The following is a 25,954-nucleotide window of genomic DNA, read 5'->3' on the forward strand; positions in this document are numbered from 1 at the left end:
TGTAACCTGATGAGTCGATCTCTTCAGACGCTGTCAGCAGTGAGCTTCAGTACCATAAATCCTAATCACTCTGTCAAGGTCACTAATTAAAATACTAAATGGGATCGGTCCCAGGGGCTCGTCCCCCTCAGCCCTTCCCTCACAGGCGCTCCGGTCCTGCCGTGCCTGCGGGGGGTCCCGCCGCCAGCTGGCCGAGACCCCGCCCGGCAGCGCTCCGGCACGGCCAGGGCCCACACCGGGCCCCGGCAGGCCGGCACGGTTAGGGCCCACACCGGGCCCCGGCCCGGCCCCGCTCCGCATGCGCGTCGCCCCGGAAGCGGCGGCGGGCTGACCCCGGCGGCAGGACGGAGGGACGGAGGGAGCCATGCTGCGGGTGCTGCGGGCCGCGCTGGCGCCGAGGCGCCGGCAGCAGCGCCAGGTACCGGCCGCGGCCATTTCGTGAGGGGCGGCGGGTCAGCGCGGAGGAGGCCCGGGGACGGGGCCCGGCGAGGGCCCAGCCCGCCCGCGGGCGTGGGGCCGAGCTGAGCGCGGGGAGGCCGGACACAACGTCGGGGTCCCGTGGGGTGCGCGGGCGGTGCGGGGCCGTGTCGGCCTCCCCCGTTACCGAGAGGGCGGGAGGGGGGCTGGGGAGGAGGGGGTGATGGCGGGGAGAGCACAGACCATCCGAAAGCACCGCGTCAGCTGCAGGGAAAGGGGCAGCCGCTCGGTCCGGGGAACGGGAGGACAAACAGGGAGGTCCAGGAACGTGCAGCGGGGTTAAAACGTGGGACTTTGCGTGGAGGGGTTGCCTGGTTTCTTCGGGTGTGGTGCAGAGCTTCGAGGTGACCCTGTGGGAGCTTGGGAAGGCCATTTTGCTCTAAATGACCAATTTGTTATAGATTTACTGGAAGCCATAGAAAAGCAGTTTGACTGGAAGTTTATTTGTCAGCGCAGCGAGCTGTGTTCGGTCTGCTGACTAAATCAGTCATCTCTTGCCTTTCAGTTTCTCCTGAACTCCTGCCGTCACTGCTCTTCAGGAGTCCTTCCCAACGAAAGGATTCGCAACATTGGGATCTCGGCCCACATCGACTCGGGGAAGACGACGTTAACGGAGAGAATCCTCTTCTATACGGGCAGGATAGCACAAATGCACGAGGTGGGTTTTCAGAGGGCTCCAGAGCAGAGCTGCTCTTCGTGGGCTGAGCATGCCGGGTGCCACTGAGACGTTGTTGGGGCTGGTTTGTCTGCACAGGGTAGTGCAGGGGTGAGGGAGCTACGCTTGGTGGGCCCCGTGAGGCTCTTCTGGCCAAGCTGGAGAAGGAGTCCTAAAAATCTGCTGGTTTCCCCAATGCCCCTTTAAAAATAAGTGGAGGGGAAGGGGATAGAAAGTAGCCCCTCCTTTACTGCAGTGTTCTCCCTTGTTCAGAACACTTCAGATCTTATTTCAAGGTTTACTTCTCCCTTACTATCTCCATGGTAAACATACAATGGAAGAATACGGTTCTTTTGATGTAGTCAAAGATGACTGTGAGAAACAGAGAACACAGGGATGTAATTTTTAGCCTCAGGTATGTTAGCCTGTTAAATTCACAATGGAGCATAATTTGTCTCAGATTTCTGATAACCTTTTTCAGGAATGATCCTCAGGAGAGCCAAATACATTAAAGTTGCAGGTGAAGCTGCAAAAAAAAAATCAAACTTGTTTGTAGTTCAAGAATTATAAGCAATTCCGCCATGTTTGCTTTTCTTCACTGCATGAAAGATGAGGCACAGTATATAAAGCATCACTCCTGCACGTGCAAATATTTAGTAAACTCTCTTGGAATAAATTTTTTGGTTTTCTTTTGTGTTCTTTTTTCCTAAGGTGAAAGGTAAGGATGGAGTTGGAGCTGTCATGGATTCAATGGAGCTAGAGCGACAGCGTGGAATCACCATTCAGTCTGCAGCAACGTACATCATGTGGAAAGACACCAACATCAACATTATAGACACACCAGGTAAGGCCAGTTCTGAACACGTTAAGATTGCTGTTCCTTTGTGTATACAAAGAGCGTGGTGCCATCTTTGTGTTAATTAGTCACTCCACTTGAGCTAATGTGACTCTTTCTGTATAGCTGGAGGCAGATTCTGCTGACTGTTGCTCTTGTTGAGAACTGTTGAGAAAACAGTTCCTCGTTACCTTTTATCATCTGTGAATAATGGTTTTTTTTGTTATTCAGGACATGTGGACTTCACAATTGAAGTGGAGAGATCTTTGAGAGTTCTGGATGGAGCTATTCTGGTTCTCTGTGCTGTTGGAGGAGTTCAGTGCCAGACCATAACTGTGAACAGGCAAATGAAGCGTTACAGCGTGCCCTTTTTAACATTCATCAATAAACTGGACAGGTTGGGCTCTAGTCCAACCAGAGCAGTACAGCAATTGAGGTATTTATCACTCAAAATTATTTGTGAAATAATTCTGAACTGTTCATGTAGCAGATTAATACTGAGAATATTGAAAAGCATTGTGGGGTCTGTAGTTTCTGTTTCGGAGGATAATACCTGAGCTAAGGTTAAAACTTAATCTGACCTATAACAAGTCTCCATTTTCTCAAGAAAAAAAATTGTTAGTGTCAGCCCAGGCTTGCAGTGACCGAGAGTTGGGGTTTTGATATTTATTTTGTTGATGGAACTATATTTGGAGCTACTTTGAAAACAGCCTTTTAATTTCCTCTGGGTCCTCGTAGCAAATGTGCTGTAGCTTACAGCAGGGAGATGACATGGGCTTGGATGGCTTCTGGTTCGGATACCCGAAGTCCTGCTTGCTCCCTGCCTGCAGTCTTTTCTGGGCCTGATTTCCTCTATGAGATACATGCATTAATATGCATTAAGGGAGAAGCAACTTCCATAATCAAGTCATTAATCTGAAACCAGTTTGCACTGCCTCCTTTCCCATGGAAGTTGCTCACTGTATCTGTTGGGATACAGAGGGCTGGCAGTCACTCAGGTTAAAATGCAACCAGGCGTTTTCATCAACATGGGTAGATTTTTGGCACTGTCCAAAGAATGAAAGATAGTGGTTTTGTAGGAGTGGGCTGGTGTTCAAAGGCCATCTGGAGCACATATATAGAAATGACTTTTTTTCTTGAACTAATTTATATTTGCTCACTTTTTCAGATCCAAGTTAAAACACAATGCAGCTTTTGTTCAGATTCCAATTGGGCTGGAGGGCAACTTTAAGGGAGTTATAGATCTCATTGAAGAACGAGCTATATATTTTGATGGTGCACTTGGGTAAGTTTTGAAACTTCTGTATTTCTTAGCTGGAGCTACTCTTTCTATGAGTAATGCTACCTAGAGTTTCTCTTCAGACATGAAGAAGCCTGCTCTTTGGAAAGTCAGGGCTTGTGCTAGGGCTGAGGTATCACCCTTCAGCTCTCCAAGTTACAGCAAAATGATTCTGCAGGGTCAGATCTAGTGATGGGCAGCTGCAGTGTGAATTGTTTGCTGACTGCAGGTGGTTGCCACACTTGCCACCCTGAGAAACAGGAGACTTGCTTCATAACGGGAACTGATAGGGAATGTTTGGCCCAAGCTTACTGGGATGAAGATAAGATGTGGGTGAGGTGGTTGAACAGGTTATCCTGCATCCTTGCAAACTCCTACCCTGAGTGGGAAGAAACCCTCTCCTGCTAAAGCATCAAAGATAACCTGTTGGTATTCTTAAGTAATTTTTCTTTCAATATCTATGTCAACATCTATATCTTCTTGGTCAGGCTGGTCATCCCAATGATTAGTGAATGAAAGGTTGATTCATGTGGTATCCCTTTAGAGTGGTTGTGTTGTTTGTGTACATGTAGCCAGACTCTTCGGTATGATGAAATCCCAGCTGAGTTTCGAGCTGAGGCCGCAGAGAGACGTCGGGAGCTGATCGAATGTGTTGCTAACTCAGATGATCAGCTTGGGGAGCTCTTCTTGGAAGAAAAGATTCCTACAGCTGCTGAGTTAAAGGTAACTTTATTGTGGTGATTCTTCCTGTAGTAATGTTATCTCACTCTTTCGTGTCCCTGTCCCCCCTCCCTCCCCCCAATAAAAAATTTCTTGGAGAAATTTTGTTTGGTTGAGTGCTCTGGTGTGAGTGGCACCTCCCACAGGCGGACTGCCACCTCACTCCCTGTGAGGGCCCATTCCAGATGTGGTTTTTGGTTTGCATTGGGAAGTCTGAGCTTGTGTGTGCCCTTTGGGGACCAGCACGTGGCTCAAAGGTACATCTAGCCATTTTTGTCATGTGGCTGCCTTGCCATGTTACAGCTTGATGGCTTCATGTCCCATAGCAAGTCGGGAACTGGAGTGACTTCACTTGGAGACTCCAGAGGAAAAGAATGCAGGTCAAAGTAGAGTTTTCAAAAAAAAAGAGAATGGCATTTCTTCAGGAGGGGAAAAAAAGGGATGGCAGTCCCTTCGTTAAGGATTGGAGTTGACTAATGATGCCTCTTGAGTTACTGTGGTATTAGCTGTAGTCAGGGGCAAAAGCTTGGCTGTCTCGGCAGGAGCATGAGAGCCTGTGCCACACGGTTGGGTTTTGCCATTAATGCCCTTGTGCCCTTGCTTGGTGCAAGGATTTGTGTGGTGCATCTTGCTGTTTGCCACCACCTCTTGGTAGTGTTGGAAGTGAACTTGAGCAGTAATCTTCCAGCGCCTGCTGTTAATAGTTATTAATTAGTCAAACATTGAAACTGCTACAGGAAATCAGTTGCTTCATGTGTTTAAATAAAAAAAGTGAGGTCTGAAAAGCCTGTTGCAGTGGGGGAAGCTTTGCAGGCAGACTGCTTTTTCTAAGAGCTGCTGTTGGAGCTAGGACAGCTTGTCTTTGAGCAGTGGTGTTGCACGGAGTCTCCCTGGGGCCTGGAGCCTGGAGCCTGCCTGATGTGGCACTTGCTCCGTCCTTTTGCTTTTCTTTGCCTGCAGCTGGGTGCTTCAGTCGTAGTTGAAGAAGACAAGCCGAATTGAGACATAAATGTTACAAGCACGAGCTGTTTCTCCCAGTGGAGCCTGCTGGGCCAGCTGAGTGTGAGCAGGATGTGATTGCAGAGATTGCTGCTTTCAACAGAGCTTTGATATTTAAGTCCTCTGCTAAGGATTTGGCCCGCTGGCAGTGCCTGGTGGCCTCTGTGCTGTGGTCCTCTCCCTGTTCAGGTTTGCAGTGCTTGCTTTGCTGGAAGTTGCCCACTCTGCCTTGGGATACAGAGGACTGGCAGTCCCTCAAAGCTGAGGGGTGCTGCAAGTCCCCTTCAGGTTTATTTATTTGAATCTTCCTGACCCCTACATAGTGATTGCTTTTAACTTTGCTACAGACCTTGGGTTTGGAGGTGGTTTTTTTTTAAAATGGTTTTGGCTGTATGGGTGATCTACTGGTGATTAATGTCTCTAGGAAGAGTATGCAGGAATCTATATCCCAGCTTGGCTTGAGACAAAAGTACAAGAGTTTTTTTCAAAGTACCAAGCAAATGTATCTCTCAGTGATAACCAGGCATTTAGTTATTCCAGTAATTAAATATTATTTTATGAAGCCTGAGCTATTCCTGTTACAAAGCAGCCCTTCTTGCTTTGATAAAGACAGGAATTTAATACCAACTTGAGACACCTGTAAGGATCTGTCCTTCACCTGGCAGAGGGAATGATACCCATGTGAACACACTGTATTGCTGTAAGAGGTGAGAGATTTTTAGCAGGAAGCTATTTTTGATAGCTCCTGCTGGGAGGGAAGTCTGTTACCAAGATAAATTTGTCTATTCAGCATGCCTCTGCTTCCCACTTCTGAAAGCCAATTAATTACAGCTCTAATGGCTCTAGTATTGCAGATGCAGGTTAATTTGTACTAATACGTCCCTGAAGATGGGTTTTCTTTCAGTGGCCAGCAGCCAAGTTTCCACTGAAAATATCTTTTTGTGGAAATGATGCGAAGTATCACTCCTGGATGCCACAGTCGTAGCATATGATGTTTGCTGAAGATCAGCTGCTTAAACCCCACCTAATTTGCTGCTCTCCATAAGGAACTGATGTGCCCCAGGTACTCAGTGGGGCACTCAGTGACAATAATCTTTATGTGAAAATAAAATCACTTTTTTCCCCCAAGGTAATTGTTGATGAGGATAAATTGCTTCATTTGAAAACATGTGGCCAAATGAAAACACCAGGCATCAGCACAGCTCTATTTCCAGCGCTCTGGTGTGTGAGAACAGACATGGGTTACATGAGCAGAACTGCCCATGTAGGAATCTTTTCCTTGTGTTATTTTTGCAAAGTCATTACATCAACAGATCTAAGGAACTGCTGTTCTCTCTGTTAATTATGAAGGCAGCTTAACCCACTGTCTTTGGGTTACTCTAAATTACTCCGAGATCAGATGATGTGGTTAACTATCTCGGCTGTCAAGGGGAATTAATTTATTTTAGCTTATCAAAGACGACAGGAGCTGCTTTTGGATGGAGTGAGGGCCTCAGTGAGCGTGGGGAGATGGCATCCTCTGGTGGCAGGGAGAGGTGGGACCCAGGTGGCAATCTTGGCTTCAGTCATTAATTGCAGGGTAGGGAGGGGAGCAAGCAGCTTCTGTCCCTCTGTATGGAAGATGGCTGTGATCACTGTTATGGAAGCTGTTGGTGCTCAGTTGTGCTTTGCAACGTCATGTGGTGCTTAATAAGCATGAGATGACCGTGCAGTTTATCTTGCTCAGTTTGCTAGGACATCCTGGAGAGATTCCCAAGACAGCTGGTGCAACTTCAGCAGGTCTGTAGATGATTGTGAATAGGTTCTAGGTTCTTCTGTTGTGCTTTTAAAGCATTCTTCATCAAAAACTGATGATTCATTGAGCATGGCACGCACCCAAATATCCCTTCCCTACCTAACCTCCTCTTGCAGAAGAGTTTTCCATAGTTTAAAGATATTGAAGCATCTCATCTTGCTTTCACAAATTTAAATGTTTATTGTTTCCCAACATAACTAAATTTCTAAAACAGAAATTAAGAATCCTGACTTTACCAGCAGAGAATCAAGAAACTTTTTCCGAGTATTTTGGGGTTATCATTATATTTGTCTTAGGCATTTTCATTTTCAAGTTGAATTTAGGGGAAAAAAAATCTCACACTTTCTGCTGAGCAAGTTTTATGGGGAAACTCTTGCGTAGGGGGTTTTACAGGAGATGGTGGGAGCAGCTGCTTTACTGCAGGAGTAGAGATGGCCAGCAAAGAGAGAGAGAGAATCTAGACTGCTGTGTGAGACTCCTGAAGCTGTTGAAGAAGGAGGGTAACGCAGGGATATTTTTCAGCTTGCAATCAGAAGAGCAACGCTGAAGAAGTCCTTTACCCCAGTACTTGTGGGAAGTGCTTTAAAGAACAAAGGAGTACAGCCGTTGCTGGATGCTGTCCTGGAATACCTCCCCAATCCTTCAGAGGTGGAGAACCATGCCATTCTGAACCGGGGGTGAGTATGTTTGTGAGCATACGAAGGGGTCTTGGAATCAGGTTTCAAAGCAGTGTAATATGTAGCAGGAATTATTACTAACAGACTACACGATCATTTACCATTCGTGTTAAATAATGCCGCCATAATTCTGCACAAACTTCCAGAGCAAAGAAAGCTCATCTCTCATTTGAGGGTGTCCTGGTTTTGTGGGATAAAATTTATAGAATCAAGTTTCTGTTAGATTTTGTTTCGGTTTGTGCCCAGCTGTGGGCTGGTGATGAGGCCATCAGCAGTTAAACCCAGGGCAGCTGCCCCAGGCTGGCCCAGGTGTGTGCTGGGACATTAACATCAAGTTCACTACAAAAGGCAAAGCCTGCTGGGAAGGAGTAGGGACCTTTTTGTTCTCCTCTTCTACCTCGTTCTCAATGATTACTATTCCTGGAGCAACGTGCCAGCGCTCTGTAGCTAAGTATAATTTTGTGTTTTCTGTATTATCGTTGATACTGGTTTCTTTATTTTATTAAATCTGTTTAACCTACGAATCTCCCTCCTTTTCCTAATTCCCTTCCTTGGTCGGGGAGGGGACATTGGGTGAGAGAACAACTGTTACTGTTTAGCCCTGGGTGTGGGCTAAACAAAGACAGAGGGTTACTGTTTGTACTGGTATTTTTAACACACATTAAATGTTAAATTTGAAAAATTATTATCTGATGAGATAGTTCTTTAGAAATTAATGGCAACCCTTAAAACCATGCCTGCAGTAGAGGAGGGAGCACATCTGAAATGTTTAAACAACATTTTGTTCTTTGGACATGTTGAAGTAGATGTGCCTTCACAATTAAGCAGCACGACGCCCAACGTTAGAGCCAGTAAATAGCCCTTAACATTCTAGTCATGGCTTAGGGGTGGCCGTCAGGTCTTCTTAGCTTGAGTTCAGGTAATATAATCACAGCTAAACAGAAATGATGCTAATAAATACAGTTTATGACTTTTTCTCCCAGCGGTTACTTGACTCTTCGATTCCCCACTGCTGCTGTGCCTCTTGCTGCCCCCAACGTCTGCCTACTAAGACTAAAACTTCTCGCGTGGCTCGTGAGCGTTGTCAGAAGAGTTACTGCAGTGTCTCTTCACTCTAAAACTGGGCTTGCTCATGAGTTGTGTCTGAGTGTATCATTAATTGCTTTCGTGGCAAAATAGTGGATGATGTGAAGGAGTAGGGGTATGTGTCATAGTTTCGACCTCCTTTTTGGGATTTGCTGCCATTTCTCTGAGATACTTTCTGAGCATGAGCGCTACGTGTGTGAGCATCTGTAAATCTCTGTTACAAACCTGTGAAACCGAATGCCCTTGGGACTTCCTGAGGTTGGGCTCGTGTTTAGAGGTGGCTGCTGTGTTTGCTTCACAACATAAACTCCCTTTTCATCCCTGTTTTTAAGGGATTCCGAGGACAAAAGCAAGTTCCTGTTGAACTCGGCTCGAGACAATTCCCAACCTTTTGTAGGCCTTGCTTTTAAACTGGAGGTAAGCTGTTCCTGTTTGCCTTTCTAATGCACCAAAACCAGTAGAGAAGCAGGGCATTACCTGCAAGAGCTGTTGGTGTACGCTAGTTCTGCTTGCTCTGAGCTGGTGGTGGCTTGTCATTGATGCCTAGGAAATGCCTTTTGGTTTGGGGGAAAAGGACACATTTAAAGCTTTGTATTTTCAGTGTATTTGTGCATGTGATGGCTTTTTTACTTGGTCACTCTGGAAATGGTAAAGCTGAGCTGAAACTTTCTAGAGAACAGATGCCCAGGACATTAGCTGAATTTATTCAGTTGCTTGTGAGTTTCCCACACTATCAATATCTGACCTCTGCGGAGCAAAAGTTGTACCCACATTGACCCTGAAGGAGAAAGGAAAGTATCCAGATTCATTAGTTGTGATTTGAGTAGAAAACAGAGCGAGTCCAAACAGATGTCACTGCCATCAGGTAGAACAAATTTTAAAATCAGTTTATGTTTAAATTCAATTGAAATTCAACTTCTTTTAAAAAACTGGGTTCAACCATAAAATCCACGAATGTATCAAACATTGCCAACTTGGAAGTTTTAAAATGGGTTATGTGCCTCAAATACTTCATGATTTTTTTAGAACCTGAATATTGGAGGGTTTTGTGGGCTTATTTCAAATACTTTCAGAGAAAAATCCTAGTTTTGTTTGAAGTTGAAAACAATGGAACACGAGAGTTGGAGAGGAAAAAGTACAGTTATAACCAAGCAAGTTGTTTGCTACCTAGAGAGCAGCAGTTCAGATTTCATTTGGAAAGTGGCAGGCCAAGTTGCTAGTTAATGTACGCCTCTGTCGGGAAGGTTTAGGAGTGGAAAAATTGGTGAAGTAAAGAAAATTGCCAGGAGATGCCAAGGTCTATTCCAGAGTCAAGTGAAATCTGAACTGCGTTATAAGAAGTTGCATTTACATGTCTAGTCTGTAAATCCAAAACAGAAACGTTTAGTCAGTCAGTGCAGGTGGTGCTTTGAATAGTAGTGGTCTTGACTCCCAGAATAACTGATTTTTAATGACTTTTCATGCCAGGCTGGCCGTTTTGGACAATTAACCTATATGCGAGTTTATCAGGGGATGCTGAAGAAATCTGAGTATATATATAACACCAGGACTGGGAAGAGAGTGCGTGTACAAAGGCTTGTCCGTATGCATTCAGACAACATGGAGGTGAGTGTGAGAGGCACAGTCCACGTGGGTTGCCCTTTGAGTCACTCTTACTGAACAGGCTTCTCGCTTTTCAGCTTCTCTGAACGATGAGATATGTCAAATTTGTGCTTCTGTTCTTAATTCATACTTGCCTGCAGCACTTAGAGCTCTACAAGAAACTGGAATGATCTCTGGTGTATTATTTCTACTGAAGTGGAAGAATCTTTGCCCAAGAAGCATTATAAAATGGCTTTGAGGTGATAACTAAAGAAAGCCAGCAGTGGCATTATCCCCGTAATCTGTACTTCTGGGAGAGGGGAAATAGGATTGGCAAAACACACAAAAAAGTTTTCTTCCATGTGATTAGTGAATACAATTCTTACACTAAAAATTGATTCTCAAACTGCTGCAAACAATACCCTTTCCTCTTTAAAATTCCTGAACTCTAGCTGGGTAAGGACTGCCTGAAACATAGTATGCTGCTTGCTTCACATCCTTAAACTAGAATAATTACCATCCAAGCTGAGGTCTCCTGTGCTTTGAATAAAGAGATCGATGATTTACAGAGTGTTTTATCAAAGCTGGAATTTTCAAAGGAGCTTAACTTGAAGCTTCTAAACACAGTATTTGTGTATCTTCTTAGAGCCAGGTGTAGTTTGCAATATATCTTTCAGTGTTATCTAACCAGTAAACTTTTCTTTCTTAAGGATGTAAATGAAGTTTATGCAGGAGACATATGTGCACTGTTTGGAATTGATTGTGCTAGCGGGGATACGTTCACGGATAAAACCAGTACTGACATCTCCATGGTGAGTACACCTCTTCATCTGTATGCCTCGTGCGTTGGAATTCACCAGCATCTTGTTGTAAAAGTGTGTAATCATTTGTCCAGCTTAAATATTTTTGATGTATGTGCAACCACAAATATTTTTTGTGTTGTTATACCTCAAGGAGCCTGAATATGTAAAGTATGGTATGTGTAAGAGAGAGACACACCTGTTTACTATGCTTGACATCAAATACGTTACTTCAGTGTTAGTAAACTGTTCTGGGCTGTTCGAAGTGGATGCTGTTACCCAGAAGTATTAAGCTATATATTTGTATGTGTTTAAATACATCAGTTTTATTTACATATGTATTTACAAAATCTGATAGGAAGCAGAGTCTTCTAACTAGTGTGAAATCCAGATAGCATCTTGCATTTGCACAGTGTTGGAAACACTGTGGTTGACAGTACACATGCGTTACGTTAGAGCCTTGTAGTAATCCCCAGGAGAGTGACGTAATTTTGTTATGTTACGATTAGATACAAGCTAGATAAGTAAAACAGTCACCCCTGTTTGTAACCCTGAGTTCTTGTGACCAAACTTTTCTAGAGAAATTACATCACCAGGTGTTATGGAACGTGCTTGTGTGATCTCTTCCTTTATGTCATTGCAGGAATCAATTCACATCCCTGATCCTGTCATTTCAGTAGCCATGAAGCCTTCTGACAAGGTAGGAGCCTACGAAACAACCTTTCTCTGACCGAGTTACCTTTCCCCTGCTGCTTTTATAATTCATGCAGGTTAGCAGATAAATATGGAACCACAGACTAACACGAGCAGTGTTTTAAAATGGTACTTCCAAAGTACTTAAGATGATGTCTTTCACATACCATCTAACGCCGTCACACGCCGAGTTATCCCTTAGCCATAAAGAAGATGCATGTCTTTGACCTAGGTAAAGGTAGACTCGAAGTACCTGGAGGGATAAATACAGTGATAACTGTGTGGCTGTGTTTCAGAAAATAACCTCATGAGAGCAGAAGTGCTGAGCAGTTGATAGGGAAATTTGAGGCCTTTTTATTCTGTGACTTCTGGATGTTGAGTTAATGTTTTCTTGTGCATGTAACTGTTTTTCAGAATGACTTTGATAAATTTTCGAAAGGCCTGAACCGCTTTACAAGGGAAGATCCTACTTTTAGAATCCATTTCGATGATGAGAGCAAAGAGACCATTGTTTCTGGAATGGGGGAACTGCACTTGGAAATCTACGCCCAGGTAATTTGGAAAGCAGGTTCCATGGACTCTGCTTTTGACTGTTTTCCCAACCAAGAATTCTCCTTCCTTTCTGGCCAAGGCATTGCACTGCTGTATCAAAATCTCTCTGCAGATGGGCTGATTGATGCCAGCCTTTAGGCCTGATTTTGTAGCTGGGTGCCTAAGCTGGTGTCACGTTTGCAGGATGTAAAAAATGTATTAAGCACTACGCTTTGCTTTAGCAGCCTTTGCTTATAATGAATTTTACTGTTAGCCATTTCCTACAGGAGTGAGAAGTACTCTGTTTCTGTGTTTTTAAATGTATCATTCTGTAATAAGAGATGATGCAGGCAGGAGGGAATAGTTACTTACAGTAATTTATTTGTTTTTTTTGAAGTTGATGTCTATTTTAATCTAACACAATAGATGTATCTGAAATGGTGACACAATGAAGAGAAGATGACTTTTGTCTTGGAAAACTTACGTTTGAGTAGAATAATTAGTGCTGTTCCCTTTTCCTGTATCTAAAGCTATAGCCCCTAAACAAGGATGACTGCAGAATGATAGTGAATAATTTGTAAAAAACACCAAAAAACCCCCAACCGAGACCCCAAAAATCAATCCAACCCCAAACCAAAAACCTGGTTAACCCTGATTAAGTTTCTCATTTCAGAAAGATCTGTAAATAAAATGATTTCCAATGTGTTGTTCCAACAGAACAACTCTGTATGTCATTCTGCTTTTTTTTTTTTTTCTGCAGCGAATGGAAAGAGAGTATGGTTGCCCTTGCACCATGGGAAAGCCAAAAGTTGCCTTCAGGGAGAACATTTCTGCACCTGTACCGTAAGTTCTGGCAACAGAGGTTTTTTAAATTTATTGTGATGCAGAATTTGATTGTGTATCAGAGAAAAGTGCCTTTTGGATTATCAGATCAAAGCACAATGTACAAGACAGTCTACAACTACCTGAAGGGAGGTTGTAGTGAAGTGGGAGTCGGCCTCTTCTCCCGGGCAACCAGCGATAGGACAAGAGGACACAGCCTCAAGCTTGATCAGGAGAGATTCAGGTTGGACATTAGGAAGAATTTCTTTTCAGAAAGGGTTATTAGACATTGGAAGGGACTGCCCAGGGAGGTGGTGGAGTCACCATCTCTGGAGGGGTTTAAGGAAAGACTGGACATGGCACTTAGTGCCCTGGTCTAGTTGACATGGTGGTGTCAGGGCAATGGTTGGACTCGATGATCCCAGAGGGCTCTTCCAGCCTGGTTGATTCTGTGATTCTGTGACAGGTTTCAGTGAGGAAGGACCTTTTTCTTCGTACCTTGATTGCATATCCACCCTCATCAATGTATCTGCCCTCCCTTCACGTGCTTGTTGTAGCATTTGAGCTTCTTCCGTGGCAGTATCAGGTGGTCTGTTATTCCGATGGGTGTTTTGGCTGACGGCTGTCCTGTGTCACTTGAACACCGTGCTGGGGGTGCCAGAGGACTCTCATTTGCCAGGGAATGATCTCCTGTGGGTAGAAAACAAAACTAGAAAGTGAGAAGGAATGTTCTTTGAACAAATGACTGCTGTAATACAGCCATACCTGGGCAGATTATAGATAGGTTGATCAAGCACCAGTAGCAGTGCAGGGTAAGGACCATAACACACAGCCCTGGGACCTGTCCAACATCTGAAGTTCTCCTGCAAGCCTTCTTCAGCCTGTGTTGTGCTCCATGCTGCTGCAACTACATTTTTTTTCATCTGGGCAAGTTTTGCAGCTCACACATGTCTGTGTTGGATTACCCCTCTTGCTGTTAGTGCTGTTGATATTTTGGGACACCTGCCCTTCACCAAACAAGAGCACAGTGAAGAACCTAAGCTTTTGTTCTGCAATTAGTCAGCTACTCCTTCTCAGGAATTTTTCTTCATAGAAAACTTAGGAACTAAAAACACTAGAGATGCCCCAATTTAACTGAGAGTGCAGTGGGGTAAGAAGCAGTGGAGCTAGAAGTGGGAGTGAGATCTCTGTTATCAGTGGATGAGTTATTACAGGAGATTGCACAATCAAGAACTTCTCTTTCAAATTTTATACGTTTTTCTTAAGAAAACACTTGCTCAGGTTGCAAAATCAGGATGGAGAATAGCATACAGTGTAAAGGCTGTTCTGGGAACCAAAGTTTCTGCTGCTTTCTTCTGTGAGCTACTGGGGTAGATGATGCCACGTGTACAGGTCCACCACTGCTGTCCTGTAGTGTAGAAGCACTCTGCAGCTCCAGGCCAGGATGCTGGCAGCTGCTTCTTCCCTTTATCCCTGGCAAGTTTGGCAATAGCATCTCCCAAGAGGAGAGAGCTGTGAGTGACCAGTATATTAAACCTCTGCCATTCCCAAGAAGGACCCAGAAGTAGCTGGAAGTTACTGTCCCCCTGCATAGAGGCAGAAGCTGATACCGCTGAGACAGTGATAGTTGCCCTCACCTCACCCCATTTGCTAACTGACCTGCAGGCATCAGATCTGTGACCGCCGCACCATCTGCATGTCTGAGTTGGAGGTTACACAGTTGGCAGTTTTAAAACAAAAAAAAGGCTTTTTAGAAATAAAGACTTTACCTGGGACACCATTTCGTGAAGGAGAATCATGTAGTCAAATTCAAGATACTCATCACTTCTTTTCTGGCAAGACAAGATGAAAAGGGCTGAATTTGGGGCTTCCCCCCACCTTAAAAGTAGTGAATCAGTTCTCTTTGGTTATCACAAAAACTCTCTAATATATTTCAGATTAAACTGGCAGCTTGTGTTAACAAATAAAGCAGATGGAGCTCAGTCACTATAACAAAACAGAGAGATACTGATTTGTATTTCTGTGACTCCAAAATTGCATTTGAGAGACTGAACGTGAAACTTAAAACTGTGCTAATTCCCTAGATATATCTCACTTCAGGAACTCACTGGGGAAAGGAACACCTGATTCGATGAGGTGTCAGTTTAACCCAAATAATCCTAAATAAAATTGCCAATAGGGTAAGACTTGGAATATGCTCCTAAGGTCTTATAGTGGATAATAAGTTATCAGCGATTCTGCTGGCCTTTAGAGCATATTCTTTACGTATCTGTTCTTCAGGGAAAAGGAACAAAATTGCTAGAGAGAGATGACAACTGGTTTAGTTTAATGGCCTTCTGTCTGCCTTATCCTTAAATTCATCTGGTTTGTTAAAGAGGGTTTTAAAACCTTGCTTGTGCGCAGCGCTGCAGCGTCTGTGAACTGCTTTCAGAGAGCCATCAGAGGGAGCAAAACCTTAACAAATTGTGCTCCCAGAATGAATTTCTGCCTTTCCCTCGTACGGGAATTCACTGGCTGCTCTGAGTGGCCAAATATTCAGGCTCTGAAGGGCTGTTCTGAAGACTCCTGATATGTTGGGTTTTCTAAATACGAAGTCCTGCTGCTTTATTCTAGCTTACATACTAAATTTCCTTGAATTTACAGTTGACCATCCCTTTAGGAGTTATTCTTATAGTAGATTTTCTCCAAATAGAACAGAGAAGAACTGGGAGAATCTATAGAATTCTATTAATTTAAAAACAAAAAAACTTTGCTAATAACTTTTCTGACAGCAAGTTGCTTTCTCAGTTAAGCCTGTTCCAGGCAAGAAGTCTGCAAGGCCTGTTGATAATGGCAGCTAATGACTCAATTAATGCAAATAGCTGTCGTGAGATTTGCCAGTCATATTTATTTCTTAGCTTAGGGCAGAGCCAGGTCTGCTCAAGATAAAGACATCACTTGTAACCACTCAGAAATAAGTGAAAATAGAAAATATTTTGTCCTGAAGTGTTCTGTTCCCTTTCTGCTTTGTGACACTTCTTCCTGAGTTCAGTTTTCTTATCATAAACTTAATTGATGCTCATCATGCTAACACAAGTCTATGAGCTCAACTAAAAATTAATTTTAGGTGGTCTCCCCCCCAAATAATTAAAAATTAGTAAGTTTGGGAAGAACAAAGTAAACCAGCTAATAATAAGAGTGGAATTACATTAATATTTTCTTTCTTGATTAGCATTTTGAGGTGAACTAGCTTACACTACAGATGAAAGGCAGGAAAGTAATAGAAAACTCTCATCAATATGATGACCTTCAAGTGGAAGAGTCAATTTTCTTAACTAAATAAGCATATAATATTGCTGTTGTCAAGAAGACACAGCTTCTATAAGCAAAATTTATGAGGAGAAGGAGTGATCTAAATAAACACTCAGGCCTTCATGATTTGCTAGAGGAAAGGGGTAGGTGGAACAAAAAAGCAAACACTGGCTTAAAAACGAACTGGACCAAGAAGTTCAGATGCAGTTGAGGTTTCTTGCTTAAGAACTTAGCTGCAGCTCTAGTCCAGTACACATGCAACTGCTTAGCTCTTAAATACTGTTTTTCTTGCAGGGCACTGATGGTAACTTACCACTTGCTTCACATGTTTAATTTGGGCAAGTTGGAACTTGGTGTTTTCAGTTGAGTTCTGCCATATCACATAGCCAGAGGCAGCCCACGCTAGCAGGTGGAGGGGCTCCATTTCTGGGGACACGTTGCCGTGGTTGTCTGGCAAACAAAATTAATAATATCCATTAAGCAAGACTCATGGAGGTGCAGCCATTAACAGAACCTTAGCACCTAACAGTAGGGTTTGGTGCTAAAGTCACTCGCTTACGTTCCTTTCTGGGTCAGAGACCTTCCATATAATCTTGCAACAGCAGCTATGTCACCACTGCATCTGTTTTCCTCCCACTTCTTTCTCTTAATATATATTCTAGAAGGTCTTCAAGGCAGGGGTTGCTCTAGAGAGCAGAGCCTAGTACTACAGTTGTGGTGTCTGCTGTACTATAGCGAGGACAGCCACAAACAGCGAGCAGGACGTGGGTAAAGGGAGAGGTAACAGTAGCAGGTGGTTTTCAAGAACAATCACACACAAATCACGTATCGGTTCTGGATTTCAGAAGTGGTGAATAAATTTAGTAGTGGTGTGATTGGTGCCCCACCCATATGGATTGTGGACCAAGAGCTCAGGTTTGCTTCTGGCCACGCTCTCAAAAACTTCTCGCCCAGCCCCCTTCTTTGTACCTGGTATGTTTTCTGCCACAAGCTCTTTTTCCAGGCTCTGGATTCGATTGTAGAATACGTTATCTGCTTCATCTGTGTTCTTAAGTTCTCCTTCTATTGTGAAGTGCACATCTGGAGCAGTGTTTTTGTTGCCCAGATGATAAAGAACCTCAGCAGTGCAGTTAACAGTACCGTCCTGTTACAGAGTTAATTATGTATATTAATATTTTCTTAAATACATGTATAATATTGGTCATTTGCATGTCTAAAAGGGTGTTTTTTCTCTTTATGTAGTTCCCATTTTCTCTGAGTCTGGCCCATCGAGATCTGTAATTATTTAAGACAAGGTTAAATTCACAGCATTTCTGTGACTATACTGTAAGGGCAGTTTTCTTTCTGCTGTGACAGGGCAATGTTTGTGGTGCAGAGTGTCACTCCTGCTATTCAGTTGGTGAAATGGGCTCAAGTAACTTCAATTTTAATTTGAATGACACTGAAATGTCCTGGTCATCCCTCATGCATGTTCTTGGGTCATAGCTGTAGGCACCAGATGTTCGGGGCTTTTATGGTGTGAGAAATGGGGGTTCCCTTTTGGTAAAATAGAGCTTTTTTTTTGTTTTTCCTGATTTGCAGTATAGAAAAATCTGAAACATGGTACCCAAGTGTTACTAACTGATGTGTCCACTGGCCTCAGCTAGGACCAGCAGCGTAAAGCATTGGCTTTTTATTACACATCAGTAGTGCCAATGTCTGCCCACAGAATGTACTAAAATCTGAACTCACTTTGTCAAGGACGTCTTCTAACACCAGTTCCAGGTGGTACTTACGCCCCACATCACCAATGTCCTAAATAAGGAAAAGATTAAGAACATTTATTTTGTAAAACGTTGAATTATTTTGCATTGTGGAAAAGATTCTAGTTATCGTGACACACACTGCAGCGGTGCCATTCTCTGCGGGCCCACACAGGGCTGGGATATCCTTTTATTTCTTTCTGCCGTGTTAAGATCGCTCATTTAGAATCAGAATCAGAATCAATGAGGTTGGAAGGGACCTCTGGGCTCATCGAGTCCAACCATTGCCCTGACACCACCATGGCAACTAGACCAGGGCACTAAGTGCCATGTCCAGTCTTTTCTTAAACCCCTCCAGAGGTGGTGACTCCACCACCTCCCTGGGCAGCCCCTTCCAATGGCTAATGACCCTTGCTGAGAAGAAATGCTTCCTAATGTCCAACCTGAACCTCCCCTGGCCAAGCTTGAGGCTGTGTCCTCTTGTCCTATCGCTGGTTGCCCGGGAGAAGAGGCCGACTCCCACTTCACTGCAACCTCCCTTCAGGTAGTTGTAGACTGCAACAATTGTAGACTGCAACAGTTTAACATGCACCTGGTGTGGCGCCTGATTAGTGCCTCTTCGTCTGTTTCTGGTCTTGTATACTACTTAATTGTCATATCTGGGCTCCCAGTATGATTATGTGCAATAACGTGCTGCTTGGTTAAATACTGAGTCCTAATCAGGTTCCTTCTATTAAGTCCATTTTGCACTTCATTACGAATTGTATCATATCATGTATTTTTTGGGTATGTCCAGTAACGACTTGAGCGAGCAGGTGAGTTTTGCCGTAGCCTCTGTTCTAGCGGGTTTACCAGCAAATCCAGAACAGGTCAGGGGTGAGTTTGGTCTGTCCTGGTAGCCAGGAAAAGGGCGTCCTCCTCCGGAGTGAGCTTGCTTCCTTATTGCAGTCTACAACTACCTGAAGGGAGGTTGTAGTGAAGTGGGAGTCGGCCTCTTCTCCCAGGCAACCAGCGACAGGACAAGAGGACACAGCCTCAAGCTTGGCCAGGGGAGGTTCAGGTTGGACATTAGGAAGCATTTCTTCTCAGCAAGGGTCATTAGCCATTGGAAGGGGCTGCCCAGGGAGGTGGTGGAGTCACCATCTCTGGAGGGGTTTAAGAAAAGACTGGACATGGCACTTAGTGCCCTGGTCTAGTTGCCATGGTGGTGTCAGGGCAATGGTTGGACTCGATGATCCCAGAGGGCTCTTCCAACCTGGTTGATTCTGTGATTCTGTGCTTGGGAGGGTCGGTGGGCACCGACGCCTGACGAGATGCCGCGGGCACGGCGCAGGGCACAGTCCCTGAGCAGCCTTGTCCAAAGGGACAAGAGCACAAAGCGTGTCTGGTGCTGCAGTTCTGCAGGTCCCAGCCCAAGGGTGGCTGTCACGAACAGGGCGTGTTCCTGCGTGGGTAGCAAGGCTGATGTGTCTCAACCATGGCCGCGGCCGCCGGCACACCTGGCCTTGGGCGGGGAGCGGCGCCGGTTCTTCTGCCGGGAGAAGGCCCGTCCCGGCAGAGACACGGCGAGGGAAGGCCACCGCGTCCCCACTGCCCGCGTGGGGCAGCCGTGCCCTCCCCGCAGCCGGCCCCTCTGTCCCCCCGAGGCCGTGCGGGACGCAGGGGAGCGCCCAGCCCCGCTCCTGCTCCCGGCGGCGGCCCCCGGGCCCGGCGCTCACCTGCCGGCGGGCGCGGCGGAGGGCCCGCAGCGCCAGGCCGCGGCCGGGGCCCCCCCGGCGGTAGCAGGCGTAGGAGGCGGCCAGCGCTGCCGCCCGGCTGCCGGCGCTCGGCGAGAGCTCCATGGCGGTGCGGAGGCGCTTCCTCCTCCCGCAGGAAGCGGCCGGGGCGGAGCGGGGCTGGGGCCGCCTTCTCCCGGCCCGCCCGGAGCTGCCTGACCGCGGGGACATGCGGGGGTTGTGCCACCGCCCAGGCCCCGCGCATCCCCCCCAGCCGGGTGGGACGGGGGGTAGATGTTTCAGAGAGACCTCACACCCGGCGGGTTTCACTTAAAAAGTATTTGACGGTTCATATTCGCAGGTTTTCCCCCTAATTATCCCCGTGTTCGGTGTCTGTACTCAAAGTACTTTGTCAGTGGAAACTGTAGGCATGTGCCGAAACAACAAATCTTATTTCATCAACAAAAAAAATCTTATTACTCAGCAAAAGCACAAGCCTGCAGGCAGGCAGGATTTATTAGTGATGCTTGCCGCAAACAGAAGCAGCTTGGTTTTGCAGTTGTTTTTTGGGAGGCGTAACTCATCGCCATCTCTCAGCTTCCTCCTTGTGAGGTGAAGAGCCGTGGTGCTCGCTCTTTGGGCATGAAATGTCCTCAGTTGCTGTTCCAGCCGCGGTCGTGGTGTTTAGCCATTTGGTTTACACGTAGCCAAATGGAATAAAGCAAAATGCAGAGCGGGAACGTCTTAGTCAGAAGCCTGTGGTTAGAGGATGGTTTGTGTGACGAGTAACGTGGTATTCTGGGGGGGTTGTGTGTTCTTAGGTTTGAATATACGCACAAGAAACAGACGGGCGGAGCAGGCCAGTATGGCAAAGTCATAGGCGTTCTTGAGCCCCTGGATCCGGAGGAGTACACAAAAGTAGAGTTTGAAGACAGAACCATTGGCACAAATATTCCGAAACAGTTCGTGCCCGCCGTTGAAAAGGTACAGAGCGTTGTGTGTGTGTGTGTGTGCGACAGGAGAAATACTGATTCTTGTTTTTCTGCTATACTGTCCACATTTGCTGTGCCTGTCTTGCCCCAGGCAAGGAGGCTTTTCCCATTACTTCAGTGGAAGCAGGATCAAATTTGTGTGGCTTTGCTTAACATCTCACATTCCTGGGTTTTCCACTCAATTTAGAAGCTGCTGTTTGTTTTCTTTGGTGGCGTGTGCTTGCTCTGTTTCCATAGCAGAGCTGCGGTGCCAAAGGCAGGCTTTCCTTTCTTGCAGTCAGACAAGGTTCCTTCTGTTGAATCTTTTCTAATGGCCCTCTTCTGCTTTGCGTTGTGGCCACGTGATTCTCATCTCTAACCCTGAAATCTGTAACTTTTTTGGTGATTTCTTGGAGGCCAGTGATGTGGGACACTGTAATGAAGCGAGATTTCCTGCATGAATTACCAAATATTCTTTCTTTTTCATCTTTTGCGGGCTTCCTCTGTGTCTGTCTCTCTGTAACTACTACTTTAAGTAGTACCTACCATAGTCTTCGAATTCCTATAATAATAGATCAACCTAAAATAATTCCTTCATTATTCCGTGATGCAACACTTAAAGTTTTTTGCCAAATCCTGGAAGAAGCATGCAGTCCCTTAACAAAGCAAGATCCTGAGTATGTTTCTTTTTCTTATCCTTTGCTTGTTACATGATTTCTATTTAAAAAAAAAAGAGTATCAAACTGAGGTGCCACAGGATGACAGTAGAAAGTTTTCAAACGCTTGGGAATGAAAAGTTTTCCCCACTCTTACTTTCCTCCATTCTCTTACCAAGCAGGAAGGTTCTTTGGGTAGATAGGGGATTGCTGTTAAAAATTGTGAAAGGTTTTTTTGTTATTGTTGTTTTGTTTTTTAAGTTCAATGTCTTCTATAGGCTGTTGTTAATGCTGCTCTTTTTAAAGCTTCGTTTTGGTCTGAAACCTGCTAACTTTGAGCTGTGATTTGACAGGGATTCCGAGAAGCATGTGAAAAAGGTCTAGTGTCGGGGCACAGGATCTCCGGGGTCCGGTTTGTCCTGGAGGATGGTGCACATCACATGGTGGACTCAAATGAAATCTCTTTCATCAGAGCAGGAGAAGGAGCCCTGAAGCAAGGTACAAAGCTAGTCGTTTGAATGTGTAGTCCTGCTGGCTTCTTTATTGTTGGAGGTAAATTTAACGACCTCCTTTCTATAGGTTCTTTGTTGCCTGGTGTATCCATACATACATTTAAAGTTTGGCCGGTTGTGTAGAGCACAATATATGCAAGAGTTTCCAGAAATTTTGAGGGAGGCACAATAATTCCTTTAGTTGTATGAAGGAAATCCTGTTTTCCTACAATAAAGAAACACCAACAGCTTCATCCCGACACAGGTATGGAAAGACCATTTTATCAAACTGTGCTTCCCAGCATTATGGTCTGGGGAATCAAAAGCAGGGGAGCTGGAATTCCATGTAGTTGATTATTGTTTTCCCCCACTGATGTAAGAAACACTTGGCATTAAGCATAATACACCACTTCGTTGTGCATAGGGATGTCTTGGATTATACCAGGCTTGTTTTTTGATGTCTGATTATTCAGTTAAGTTTTTTTTCTCCAGCTATGGAAACGGCTGCTGTGCGAATCCTTGAGCCCGTTATGGCAGTGGAGGTGATGGCACCCACTGAGTTCCAGGGAGCAGTGATAGCTGGGATCAATCGCCGCCACGGAGTGATCACAGGACAAGACGGCATCGAGGGTTACTTCACTCTCTATGCTGAGGTTGGTGGTGTTTGCTGGTTCCTGACCTCTTCTTTTCCTGCCTTGCCTTTTGACTCTGTTACTGTTTCACTTATTAATACACATAAACTTGTAGCCAGGTCATTCAGCGGATAAACATAACGTTAGTTTTTCAGTGGATAAGCATAACATTAATTTTCACCTCGTGGCAGCGTATTGCGCAGCATTAATGAACCTATTCTAAATCTGTCCTGCTCCAGAGAAACCGACTTACTAACCTAAAATCACCTGGGGGCAGAGAAGGGAACAGAACTTGGGTTTCTTGAGATGGGCTGGCGGTGCTGCCTCAGAGTGAAAGGGATCTGTGCAGCAACACGGGTGCACAGAGCTCCGGGGGAAGATCTTTTGCCAGCTGTCTTCCTTCAGCCGTCACCTGCCTTAACTGTGATCATTGCAGACAAAGGCAGATGACTTGTCTTCAATGCTCTGGCTTTCATGTCCCTTCTGAAACGTATTTGTTCTCATGGTAGGTGGTGGTAGGGTAAAACATCTCAGCAAAAGCTTAGCTAATGGCAAAGGACACGCTGCGTCACTTCTGCTTCGTAAGTCGTGTTTAGAGCTGCAGCCTCGAGGTACTTCAAATGTTACTGTTAATTTTCATCACTCTCTTACTGGGTGACGCAGATTACTGGATTTGGGACAGCTCGGTCTCTGGTGCATTCAGACTGTGAGGTTTGTGGGGTTTCCTGCAGGAAACACCTTGTGAATATGTTAGTTGAAATAAGAGGTACTTTACAAAACCAGATAATTAGATCAGTACTGTTTGCTGACTTCTTCTATTGTGATTTAGATTAATTGGATGATAATGCAAAGCTGATGGAAAAATATCTTGGTTTTACAAGAATAGCATGCTTGGATTTTTAGGTGCCACTGAATGACATGTTTGGATATGCCACCGAGCTGAGGTCCTGCACAGAGGTGAGTACTCCTGGTACTTTTTGCTAGAATGTGTTTATTTCTGTAAATCTGGTGTGCTAATCTGCATCATCACATAGGTAGCATATGCAGCAGTGAAAGTGATAAAAATCAAACCAAATGCAGAATAGGAAAATAACCTTAGAGTTTTTACTGTTACTTTAACTGCTTTTTAATCAACATAGTTGTCATTTCTGGCCAAAAAATTATTTCATGCTTTGAGAAGGGAAGAGATTCAGAGTCGTAAGTAATACAACGTGATAGATATGAGTATTCACTGGCTGGAAGAGTTGAGGCATACTCCTTAGGTCTGCAAGTAGAAGAGATTTTTGACAACAGCACTCATGTTATTAAGATGTCCGTTCTTAATGATATGTGTGCCTGTAGTTGAGTTACTCAGTGAGTTACAGCTCATTGAATGCATTAGAACTGGGTGAGCTTGTGTTACGTAAAATAAGCTGTTCCCCGTCGTGACAGGTGAGTGCCAGTATCCTCTGAGCACTCGGATGGGTTGTTATTAACACCATGATCGTTTCCAGTTCTTAAGTGGAGTTGTCACAGTGATGAGATGGGAACCACAGGCAATGGTGTGTCAAAGAAACACCGTTCAGATGCTGTTTGTGTGACTTTGCATCTCCTGTCTGCGTGCCTCAGTACGCGTTTGTAAACTGTAAATGCTTGTGTGTTATTTCGCAGATCAGGGGGTGGCCTGCTGCTAAATAGGTGCACACGTTTAGCAACCTCACTTTGGCTGTTCTTTTCCAACCCTACAGGGAAAGGGTGAATATACAATGGAATACTGTAAATATCAACCGTGTTCGCCCAGCACTCAAGAAGAAATAATTAACAAATACCTCGAAGCGACAGGACGACTTCCTGCAAAAAAGGGCAAAGCCAAGAGCTGACTTTTTCCCTCTTGAGCACGTTGAACAGTTTTCCACAGTCTTCTCTGAAAGTTCAGTGGCCCAAGTGATAGAAGCAGTCAACGCTGGCTGGATGAGTGCAGGCTTCAGCAGGACTTGGGCTTGTACCTTCATCCTCATATCCTTCCCTTGTGGTACTCTCCGAGGCCACCAGGAGATAACAACAGAATTGTTCACATGTAAATGCTGCTCACTAGCAAAATATATAAGTGTGCTAACACTGATGATAATTTGTCTTGAAATTTGTCTTAATTCATTTGTATTAAAATAATTTTATTTTTTTACTTGATACATCATTGTTTTGTAATGAGGCTAGTTCCTGTTTCTCTGGTTTTGAATGTTTAAACTAGAGACTCTGCTAACGATCAGCTGCTGGACAGGCACAGGGGATGAGTCGCCACCCCATACTGAGCTGTTTTCACATCCCTACTCCAAGCTCCTGCACTTGCAGCATCCAAGTCCTGAGTGGGAACATCAGTTTTTCCCTCCCCAGCCTTCACAAACAGCCCCATCTGCTTATCCCTGATGGTCCAAGGCGTTGGAGGAGAGTTGATAATAATGTATGTAGAAGTTAACCCTTTCCAAAACGGGGAACAACCTGGATTCATTTTATGGGCTCGCTTTCTTGGCTCTTTGTTAGGAAACCAAACCAAAGATTCCTTTTCCCAGAATCTTGCAATCGAGAGGGTGTGTTGCTGATGATGCTCAGCTTGGGAATCGGTTGAATAGACCTTGCTCGCTCATAGAAGAGAGAGAAAACAAGGGGGTTACAGTAGGTGAGAAAGAGAAGATATTCTTGATTGTTATTTTTTTTTAATTACTACCAGAAGATCCACGCGGAATTTTCGTTGCGTGCTCTCTCTTCCTGACCTACTCAGCTTAACAGCATATTTGCAGGCTTCCAGTAAACAGAGAATGACGTTCCAGTTCAAAACCAGCTACATTCCTGGCACGGGGTTGTGGTTGATGTGGACCAGACGCAGACAGAACTGCCGTGGCTGAGCTGCTTTTCCTCAGCCTTCACAGAAAGACAGTCAAATTTATTTTAACCTTGAGAAAAGTACAGTGTCAGAGATGTGTCAGGGGCATGTAAATGCTAACTAAACACCAGCAGAACGTTGTGTGTGAGTGTGATGTTGCTTTGGGCCAAATCCTTCTTGATTTCTTTCCCTTCGGAGCTTTGTTTTTGTGAAAATACTCAGCTGGAACTCGTTTGAAGCAAAGCCCTGCAGACTCGCTGAGATTTGGAGATTTTCTTAAACAAGCAAATACAGCACATTTACCAACATTCAAAGAGGTCTTATCAAAGCGGTGTGAATGCAGAAAAGAAACGGGGTGGTTATTATTTTGTTTATATTTATGACTTTTAGCTTATTAGAGGCCAGTCGTGATGTGAATTTCTGGTTAATGGGTTCTGCCAGATGTGTGCAGGTTCTGCCAGATGTGTGCTGGCTCTGCACAGACCCAGTGCAGCCCATGGGTAGCCCAGCGGGCTCTGCTGGACCTCCACGCAAGGGAGCAGCTCTGGGGGCAGGGGGAAGGCTCAGGGGTAGTGGGGGGCAGCAGAAGGACAGGAGCACGAGCAAGAGCCTCATTTGGGTGTGCCCTGGCTTTTGTTCCCTTGTGTGT

The 25,954-nt window shown here is 44.9% G+C and overlaps 2 protein-coding genes across 2 annotated transcripts; one reads left to right on the plus strand and one right to left on the minus strand.

The window, feature by feature from the left end:
• The first annotated feature begins 310 nt into the window (after nt 1–310).
• Nucleotides 311–24,555, plus strand: GFM1 (G elongation factor mitochondrial 1). The gene is made up of 18 exons (XM_068405941.1): nt 311–418; nt 983–1,135; nt 1,844–1,976; nt 2,199–2,403; nt 3,136–3,252; nt 3,819–3,969; nt 7,283–7,437; nt 8,856–8,940; nt 9,991–10,128; nt 10,815–10,916; nt 11,548–11,604; nt 12,012–12,149; nt 12,889–12,971; nt 20,520–20,682; nt 21,679–21,823; nt 22,309–22,469; nt 23,352–23,405; nt 24,176–24,555. Exons 1-18 carry the CDS (start codon nt 365–367, stop codon nt 24,305–24,307), a joined length of 2,226 nt encoding a protein of 741 aa, XP_068262042.1. The 5' UTR covers nt 311–364; the 3' UTR covers nt 24,308–24,555.
• On the minus strand, nt 13,351–19,824 carry LXN (latexin). The gene is made up of 6 exons (XM_068406909.1): nt 19,702–19,824; nt 17,973–18,035; nt 17,211–17,385; nt 16,555–16,691; nt 14,720–14,782; nt 13,351–13,640 (listed from the first exon to the last, which is right to left on the minus strand). The coding sequence occupies exons 1-6, from the start codon at nt 19,822–19,824 to the stop codon at nt 13,545–13,547; spliced, it is 657 nt and encodes a 218-aa protein (XP_068263010.1). The 3' UTR covers nt 13,351–13,544.
• Nucleotides 24,556–25,954: the final 1,399 nt, after the last annotated feature.

Source organism: Nyctibius grandis, chromosome 8 (genome assembly GCF_013368605.1).
Source record: "Nyctibius grandis isolate bNycGra1 chromosome 8, bNycGra1.pri, whole genome shotgun sequence".
NCBI classification, from domain to species: domain Eukaryota; kingdom Metazoa; phylum Chordata; class Aves; order Nyctibiiformes; family Nyctibiidae; genus Nyctibius; species Nyctibius grandis.

What these genes read in the sequence shown, in the direction of transcription:
- GFM1 (XM_068405941.1), top strand. Translation starts at nt 365, where the DNA reads ATGCTGCGGGTGCTGCGGGCCGCGCTGGCGCCGAGGCGCCGGCAGCAG. An exon ending in CAACATTATAGACACACCAG is followed by an intron (nt 1,977 to 2,198) that starts GTAAGGCCAGTT and finishes TTTGTTATTCAG; the next exon opens with GACATGTGGACTTCACAATT. An exon ending in TCGTGCCCGCCGTTGAAAAG is followed by an intron (nt 20,683 to 21,678) that starts GTACAGAGCGTT and finishes GTGATTTGACAG; the next exon opens with GGATTCCGAGAAGCATGTGA.
- LXN (XM_068406909.1), bottom strand. Translation starts at nt 19,824, where the DNA reads ATGGAGCTCTCGCCGAGCGCCGGCAGCCGGGCGGCAGCGCTGGCCGCC. An exon ending in TTAAACATGTGAAGCAAGTG is followed by an intron (nt 14,783 to 16,554) that starts GTAAGTTACCAT and finishes TTGTCTTGCCAG; the next exon opens with AAAAGAAGTGATGAGTATCT. An exon ending in TTCACGAAATGGTGTCCCAG is followed by an intron (nt 13,641 to 14,719) that starts GTAAAGTCTTTA and finishes TTCTACCCACAG; the next exon opens with GAGATCATTCCCTGGCAAAT.